Source organism: Notolepis coatsorum (assembly GCF_963971535.1).
Source record: "Notolepis coatsorum genome assembly, chromosome: 12".
In the NCBI taxonomy this organism is placed as follows: Eukaryota; Metazoa; Chordata; class Actinopteri; order Aulopiformes; family Paralepididae; genus Notolepis; species Notolepis coatsorum.
In genome coordinates this window covers 71,082,713-71,091,990 of record NC_140176.1, presented here as the reverse complement: position 1 = coordinate 71,091,990, position 9,278 = coordinate 71,082,713, and the positions used below count along the sequence as shown (strand labels likewise).

Genomic DNA, 9,278 nt, shown 5'->3' with positions numbered 1-9,278 from the left:
GTGATATACACTCTGGCAGACTAAAAGTCCCTCCATGGATGTACTGTACACCTTCTTTTTCAAATAAACCTACTTCACGTGAGTATTCAGAGCCTTATCTCCTTGCTTCATTTGATTACTTGATTCTTGTCTGACCTTGTTACTGTTTGCTGTAATGCCGGGCGAGAACCATCGTGGTCTGTACATTTAGATGCACTCATAAGGCCTGTCCTGTGTTATTCTGCATTCATCAATCAAGACGACCAGTCGAAATCCACAACAAGGTGTAGTTTTGCCTGCTGTTTATTCTCTTCTCCTTTCCTCCCTATAAGGTATAAGGTAAGACATTCAGTTTGACAAGCAGCATCTTCCTTTAAAAGATATGGTTGCAGTTCTACAGGAAGAAGGTGTAAATTTGTGTGTGTGATTTGTCCAACGATTACGTTGGGCTTTTCCAAGAGCAAATGGAAAAGTACATGCGTTAGCAGGGATGAGGGGCAGAGGTTAAATTCCTAAATATGGGCTACTGTCAGTAGACTATATATTTACTATTTACTATTGCACTTTACTGTTACATGTGCACCCTGGTTGGATGCCAAACTTATTTTTGTTGTACAGCACGGGCTTCTGTCAGTAGACTATTTTTTTTTTTTTTTTTTTTTTTACTATTTACTATTTACTATTGCACTTTGCTGTTACATGTGCACCCTGGTTGGATTCCAAACTTATTTCCGTTGTACTGTACTTGTGCTGTATAATGACATTACATTTTAATAGAATCGAATCGATTCAATCTAATTAGTAGTAGGCCATGCCTTGGAAGTTGACAAGTGGATGTTTTTTTTTGGATCAAATATATATATATTTTTTTTTATTTTATTTTATTTTTTCAACATGAAACAAAACATATCACAATACAACAACAACAATACATAAAAAGACTTCCCAAGACAATAACTCAACACCACATGACAAGACAACAACTGATACAACTGTACAGTGATCATCTTACATGGACACTCGCTCGTTCTCTTCCCCCCCCCCCCCCTCCCCCCACTCACCCCAGGACCTCAACATGAGTCACACTCACAATACACCACTCAGCAAAAAACAAGAATCAAAACAACAAGTGGGTGTTTAAAAACAGATCAAAGTGACGTTTATTGAATTGGGTGGTCCATTGTGTTTAGCCAAATTATTTAACACAAATGCAGTCCATTTAACCATAATAGGTTTATTACTGGTGACAGATATGATACTCACCATTGTGTCCTGTATGATATAGGGTGGGTTGGCCTTCTCTAGAAAGGCGCAACAAACACTGGTATTCATTTATTTTTAAAGCCCTTATTGGTAAACAACCTGTTTATATCTCTTCACTGTTAGATTGGAATATTGGAACCTATTCAACTCGATCGAATGACTGGATGGTTCTTAGGGTCCCTCAAGTTTGTTCTGATCTAAAGTCAGCTTTTTCCTTTGATGCCTCGAACTCATGGAATGTCCTTCAACTCTCTCTGAAATTGTAGGTTCTCTCCCTTCCCTTGGTATGTTTAAACGTATGATTTCAGACCATTGTGTGACTACCTGTAACTGTTTTAGCTGATCTTGTTAAATGATTTTTTTTTAAGTTTTTTATTTTTACTCTGGTGTTTAATTTTCTGTGAATATTGTTTCTATTATGTAGTGTTTACATTTGGTACTGATTGATTGATTGATTGAAAATGTATTGATTGAGGGCGGTCAGGTGGCATAGCGGAGATTGCGTTCGTCACCAACACCGGAGACGCTGGATTCGCCTGTTCGAATCTAGCTCACAGCTCCGGCGTTGTCACCAGCTTGGCTGGCTGTTCACACTAATACAATTGGCTGTATTAGAGGGTGGGAAAGCTGGCGGGGTGGGTCCGGGTCATTGTAAACAGCGACTCCTACAGTTCGGTCGGGGCGCCTGCTCAGCGCGGATAGGATCTAAGGGGGGTAGTGTGATCCTTCCACACGTTACACCCTCTCAGTGAGAGTCCGCGCTGCCAGGTGAAAAGAAGCGGTTGATTGGCTAGACGTGTGTCGGAGGAAGCACGTGATAGCCTCCACTCTCCCAGACCGACTGTGGGGGGTAAGTGCGCAGCGACCAAGAAGGGGATTGGGAATTGGCATAACGACTAACATTGGGATGGGAGAAAATCGGAGGAAAAAGGAGGGGGAAAAAGATAAAAAAAAGAAATGTATTGATTGATTGAAAATTTTATTAACAGATTGCAGAATGGGTACAATACAGTACAGCTCAATACACACAATTGTTAAGGGGATGCAGACCAGAGAAAGACTTTCGTCTTGTTTACATCAGGGTCCCCCATTTTCAATTCATCATAACATATATGACATACATGACATACAGATAGACAGTATTGCTACATCTATATATATGACATACCAGATTTACAAATGCAGTACTGTTTGTGATACAAAAAGAGTTTAAAAAAAGAAAAAGAAAAAGAAGAGAGTATATACATTTGACGAAGACAGTCGTCGTTTCTGTAAACGAGGGGAAACCTCAGAAGCTTACGATTTTAAATAAAGGTCGAAATGAAATATAATATATCTATGCATTTAACACCCCAAAAAACAGAAAATAAATATCAAAACACAGAGACGTCTGTGACGTGTGCGTGTGCTTACGTTTCGATTGGTCCGACGCGAGAGGCTTCCGGTAAAGCTACCAACCCCCACGACTATAAAAGCCCAGAGAAACAAAGAGCGGTTCAGTGTAACTGATTCTGATCCAACAGGGTGTCTGCTGCATGCAACTCTCCCGACGACCGCGTCAGGATCCCAGACTGACTCGAGGGTAAACCCCTGGGAAAGCGAATGAAGAAACTCTTGTTGCTTCACTTCACATACAGAGGACTTGTAAGAAAAGGAAAAAAGAGTAAAAGAAGGAAATGGACAAGTACAATTTACGGAAAGCGGAATCTAAGGACGTGCCCGACCTTTTGCGACTCATAAAGGTAACGGTAGGCCTGCAAACACAGTGGCCCGAAGAAGGCTATAGCCACACACACATCTTAGGCTATAATATGAACCCACTAATAAATAACACCGGTCTGTTTTTATAAGACTCGGATTTCAACTTTACTTTATTCTCGACAAGTTGGAAAGAGTGATGTCATCTCACTCTCTCCGTGAACTTGAGAGTGGTTTGGAGGAGGAGGAGGCGGACACGTAAGGCTCGGCGAAATCTAAAGTATCAAACGGGAAGCGGACATTTTTCAGGGGATAGCCGACTGTTTCAGAGCCGTTTCTGCACATAGTGTGTCACATCCTTGTTGGCAGCCGGTAGTGCCCTCCAAATATGGGCATATGTTTACTGTTAGATACTTGAGCAATCGGCCTATTATTATTGGTCATGAGTTCGCAGACAATAGACTATTTTGATTGTATTATTTGGACAGTGGCATAATAATCTGTCATTAGCTCTCATGGATATCCTGATTGATGATGGGGGAATAACGGCTAATCAAAATATATTCTATCCTATATAGGAACTTGCGAAATATGAAGAAATGGAAGATCAAGTGATACTGACTGAGAAAGGTGAGCATCACTTTCTTATACAGCTGCCTTCCACCCTTTCGCACAATATCCTTTATTGATCCCCTTGGGGAAATGTGCATGTAACATACACAGCAGTACAGTGTAATATTTAGTATGTGTATATATTCTACAGATCTCCTCGAAGATGGATTCGGTGACCATCCATTCTACCACTGCATCGTGGCAGAAAGCCCAGGAGATCAGAGTAATGATGGTATGAACTCTAATGGCCTGGTCACAACAACAACAACAACACACGCTACACAGTAAACCGGGGCTTATACAAATTTCCCTCCCCTCCCCCACACAGCACGTCCTCCTTCAACACACCATCACTCGGCTACCTGAATATCCTGTTTTTTTTTTTATATCTTTGTCACATTTTATTTTGATGGTTTATTATTGTATACAACAAGATCGATGGCTATTTACGTGGTTGTCAGTTGAGCTGACTTGAGTGGGTAGTATCTAGACTTTCAACTTGCCAACAGTAGACTGTCAACACGGTAGTTTCAACAGACTTTAAACGATTTGTCTTAATTTGTAGGGAACGGGTTAGGTTAACTTTTAGATTAATTGTGATGGGTTACATGTTTACAGCTGGTGATGTTACTGACACTTGAGTCTACAATAGACTTAACGTGTTCCTATTTCCCCCCCATAGTTTCTTTACGGTTGACCATCTTGTCACCTAAAACTCAACATTTGTATATTTAAATGCCTCATACATACAATCCGTGTATGATAGTACGTGTGTTCTATCTGCTTAATACTGCGAGCGGTTTATGAATAGACTGTGGGTGTGTGCACGCCTTATGTTAATCCAGTATGTGAAGCACACAGCCCTCACAGAAACCACATACAGCGGGTGTGTCTGGGATGCAACACGGCCTGCGTGGAGAGATAGACGGATGCACCACTGAGACCCCTTCCTGATAAACGTTTTGCTGTAGCTACACACGAGTAACTGTGACTGCGTTCCTCGCTGGAAAGTCGGCGTGCCCTCGTCGTGGTCCTCAAGTCAACATTACACATCTAACTTGTCTGTGTGCTTGTGCCTGCAGGTTCGAAGGCAATTGGGTTTGCCATGTACTACTTCACCTATGACCCCTGGATCGGAAAGGTGCTCTATCTAGAGGACTTCTTTGTACTGAACGAATACCGAGGTGAGGAGAACAACCCTTCATCTCTATTGCATCCGAGTTCAAAGTTTTCTTTTGATTCCACTAGACCTGCTGCGTGTAGTCTAGTTTATTGTGTAGCGTCTCTAGACTGTGTACAACATACATTAATCTCAATTAATGGGCGGAGAGGCATTGCACCAGATTTAGCTTAGTCTCCTAATGTCCGTCTGGTCCCCTCCCTGGGCAGGTAGACGTACAAGAAATGCACAATATAAAATACTTTATACAATACATATGATTTTTTTTATATGTTTATTGTTTTTTTCCCAGTGAAACCAAAATTTACAAATTATGTACTTGAAAATGTTCTATTTGAAACACAAAACAGAATACAAAGAACAGACATCAAGACAAAGTGACAGGTAGACAAACAAACAGTTTCAGAGAGAGATTATAGTAATGGTAATAAGAAATATATATAAAAAAATGAGTACAGCGATTCATAGGTCAACCAACTCTGGTGTTGATTTGGTGCATCAAAGGAGAACGTTTGAAGGGGAGGGATGAGTGTGAGTATAGTGTACCAAGGGTATTGTGTGAGTATCGGGGCGTGTTCACACCTGATAGTCCGGGCTTTCTGGTGGACCAAATGTGAAAATGATAAATTGTTTGATTTTGATTTGCGTTCACACTGCCCTTTTTGGTGCGGATCTAATTTTTAAACAAAGGACATACAGTCGCCAAGTCGTTCATCTATTGGACTATACAGCACTCGCAAACGTAAACAGTTGCCGACAGCGTAATGAGAGAGGGCTACTGTCATTACGAGCGCGGCGCAAGTCGACTAGAGAGTAGAGAGATATCCATATGATGAAGAGATGAAATCGCATAACATAGCCACATTCCCTAATACAAACCTACCCCCCCCCCCTCACCAGCCTCCCTATATACCCACCAGGAGCACACGCACGCATAGAAGAATTGTCATCTAATGTACTTTTAAGAAATGCTAAATAAATACCTTCAAGTGTGAATACTATTCGTATTATCCTCTTTCTGATTCTAAATAAATCCCTCTTCACCACACTTAGGCCTTGGCATCGGGTCGGAGATCTTGAAGCTTCTCAGTCATGTGAGTATGACATTTTCAAATGCTGACGGTGGAGTATGACCTATTCAAATGCTGACAGTGGATTGCTGTCACGTTATGAAGCCAAGTTGGAGCGCGTTGGGTTGTGCTGAGACAAGGAACTGATTTTTATTTAAAAGGGAACAACCGAGGAAATTGGCATCCATATTCTTGTCTGCCTCTGGAGCAGACGAGAGCGCATTTCCCATGAGTTCAGTAGAAGGCTATCTGGCTGCAAGCTAGCCTAGTTTAGCACAAATGAAGATTCAAGAGTTTAATTTGTCACATACTGTACATACACGAGACATGTCGTGAAATGAAGGATGGAAGCGGATACGGACCACTACCTGTTAAGCTGTAGGAATATTTCGCCTAAAGGTACCTGCCTAAGTAACTGGACGATTGCTTCACTTCTCCAAGGTCAATTTGCATGTTCTTAGTATCTAGGGACCTGGGGGTATGTATTTCCAGTGTCAGAAATATTGTGTCTGTTACTAGGCTGAGTAAATTGTAATGAAGAAAAGGAGAATATAAATTATGATCTTTTGATCAAAAATGTATACGGGTAGGAGAAAATGCTCACTGAGCTCATTCACCACCAAATCTAAGCAAATGAATAAAGGGAAGATGATTAAACAGAAGGATTTGTAGATGCAGTAATTAATGATCGATTTTAATTATAAATTCATATTTGAACTTGACCTTATTATGGCCAAATCATACATATATGGATAGGGAAAATGCTCCTCTTTCCAATGGCAGGGTTGAATCTGGATTTAGTCATTTCCACGATAATTAGCATTTTCCGATAAATTCGTATTTCCGATAAATCGTATAAAACATCAGTAAAAATGAAAATATACACTTTGACTACTGTTTTTGATAGGGTTATGGTCTTTACTCTTGGCTACAAAAAAATAATATTTAAAAACATTAACCTCTTAACATCCAAGGGCCCACATGTGGACGATTCTTTGCCGACCTTTAGCGGCTCGGGTGTGCATTTCTTTTAATACAATATATAGATAGAATTAAAGCCCTATTTGTTGCCTGTCGATTGCCCTTTCAGGTGACAAAATCCGTTCAGCGGTTCTCGATTTGCATGCCGATATGCGAGGCGTGCCCCACATTACCACTCCCGGGGTTCTAGCTCCGTCAATCATTTGGCGATCTCGAAAATCTTTGCACAGGGTTGTAGCCAATGAGTGTGGCTTTCCAATGATACCCCATGATATGATAATTGGGGATCTAATACGGTCTCTATTGATCAATTTATGATAAAGAAAAGCAGAGTCCCCCTATAGGGGGACCTTAAGACTTAACACTTTCAGAGCCGGCCGTGTTTTCCTTTTTACCCCCTTGAATGCCCATCATCCACTTCAATGTTAGCGTTAATATCGCCTAATCTATGTTTTTAAATTATGGCTATGTGTCTAATCTGCCCGTCGCTTATCAATGACTCATTTTCCGTCAACATTGTCGAAGCGGATTGTTTTTTTATCGGTTCATTTCCGTTTTATAGCATCTTGAAAAGCCCTCGGTTTCAAGGAAAATAAAAATATTCCATAATAAACGGAATATTCTAGAATACACAAAACGGTCAAATCTTTCGGCCTATTTATGAATCGTTTTCAAATAAACACTAGATTATCAATAGTATATGTGTACGTATGCACGCTATATAGGCGATCTGATATATTTCCTGATCGCTCGCACAGCCAAACAGCCATATTACACATAGGGGAAAAGCTTATATCTCCATGAAAACCGGTCTGATTATCCTAAGACTGGTAAAATAGATTCCTTACCTGAGATCAGATGGTATCCAAAAAGATTATTCCAATTCCTGATCGCCGTTCCAAAAATGTATCCTTTTATTGATCCAATGCTACATACTGTAAACACATATTACACGCTGTTCTGATGGTCCACAATGACTGGAATCATCTCCGGTTACATGCGTGAGAAGTAAAATGTGGATTCCGGATTTCTTTTTCTCATCCATTTTCATTGAGTCCATTCCAAGAGGGTGCATTACCATCTGGGAGACGATAGGGGGCGCTTTTTTCACATCTGAGCTCCTGATGGGGCTGGTTTCCCAACGGTAGACTCGGTTGATGAAATATGAATTCAGATCGCTAATTAAAAAAAAAAAAAAAAAAAGATATTTGTTGTTGTGGGCATTCAGGGGGCGGGCTGATAACACGTGTTATGTCGTCCGTGGCATCCAAAGTATTAACAGGTTAAAACTTCCCGCCAGGGTGGAGGAAATGTATTCACTCCTACTCTCTCTTTGTCCCCTTCTCACTTCCTACTCTTCTTCTTCCAGACAGCCATGAAGACCCGCTGCAGCAGTATTCACTTCATCGTGGCGGAGGACAACAAGGCGTCCATCGAGTTCTACAAGCGGCGCGGTGCCGCCGACCTCTCCCTGGAGGAAGGCTGGAGGCTCTTCCGGTTCGACAAGGACAGCCTCCTCAAGATGCACGCCCCGGCGGAGGAATGAGCTCGCCCCTCCCAACTTCCAGCAGCAACGACAAGGGGGGAAGGATGAGGAGGAGGAGAGGTTGAGGGGTGGGAGTCTGACTAGAGGAGGATAGATGGAGAGTTTGGCCATTTTTTGTTCTGGCGCTCGGTGGCGTTAACACCCGTTTGTTTTTAGAGTAGCCATGTTTGCGCCACGATGATTAATGACAACCCATGGGTTGATTTACACCTCAGCCATTTTCCATCCCTAGCTTGAAAAATAGCTGCGAGGGGCATTGTGACATCACGTGAAAACAAATGGTAGAAGTGACAAAGATGTGAATTTGTTTTACTGAAATGGCTGGGTATAAAACATAATATTAAAGAGTAACAAGAAATGCTTGGTGGCGGCAGCCGATCATGCTGGCTCAGGAATTGGTTGAACTCTGTGTGTATATGACTCTAGTAGACTCCCTCGTCTCATCTACTCAAGTGGGTGTCAGTTGATTTTGACAGTAGATTAGCCGTAAAATGGGGAATTATTTTGCCAGTAGTGTGAACCGACTGTGTTGTAGAACAAGTTCAGTATAATCATTTTTATTTTTGCTCTTAGTGTACATTTATATACATATTTATGTATCGCTCTTTAGACTAAAACCCAAATCGCAGCTTGAGCTTTTCTTTTTCCTACTGACTAGTGTAGGAAAATTAAGATTAAAATGCAGCAATATGTCAGATGTGAGTCTTAATCGTGCTAATAAAGTGTGAACTAAAACCACAGCTTTTCTTTTTTGATTCATTACGTGAACTAAATGTTTTGGGAATGGCTGAGTTGGTTTGGAGAAGATGGAGCACCAGTTACTCTCATTCTAGAGCCATCTATCTAGCCAGCCCATGTACTGCTTACCCCCATGAAATGGGAGTTCTTGTTTTGTTTAGTTTATTTTTTTGTAATGTGCATCCGGGTGATTTAGTTACTCTGTGGCCTG

The 9,278-nt window shown here is 41.2% G+C and overlaps 1 protein-coding gene across 1 annotated transcript; it reads left to right on the top strand.

Moving 5' to 3' along the window:
• Positions 1–2,752: 2,752 nt before the first annotated feature.
• On the top strand, positions 2,753–9,069 carry LOC311237677 (diamine acetyltransferase 1-like). Its single transcript, XM_084325646.1, has 6 exons — positions 2,753–2,984; positions 3,519–3,570; positions 3,704–3,784; positions 4,635–4,736; positions 5,786–5,826; positions 8,153–9,069. The coding sequence occupies exons 1-6, from the start codon at positions 2,919–2,921 to the stop codon at positions 8,327–8,329; spliced, it is 519 nt and encodes a 172-aa protein (XP_084181772.1). The 5' UTR covers positions 2,753–2,918; the 3' UTR covers positions 8,330–9,069.
• Positions 9,070–9,278: the final 209 nt, after the last annotated feature.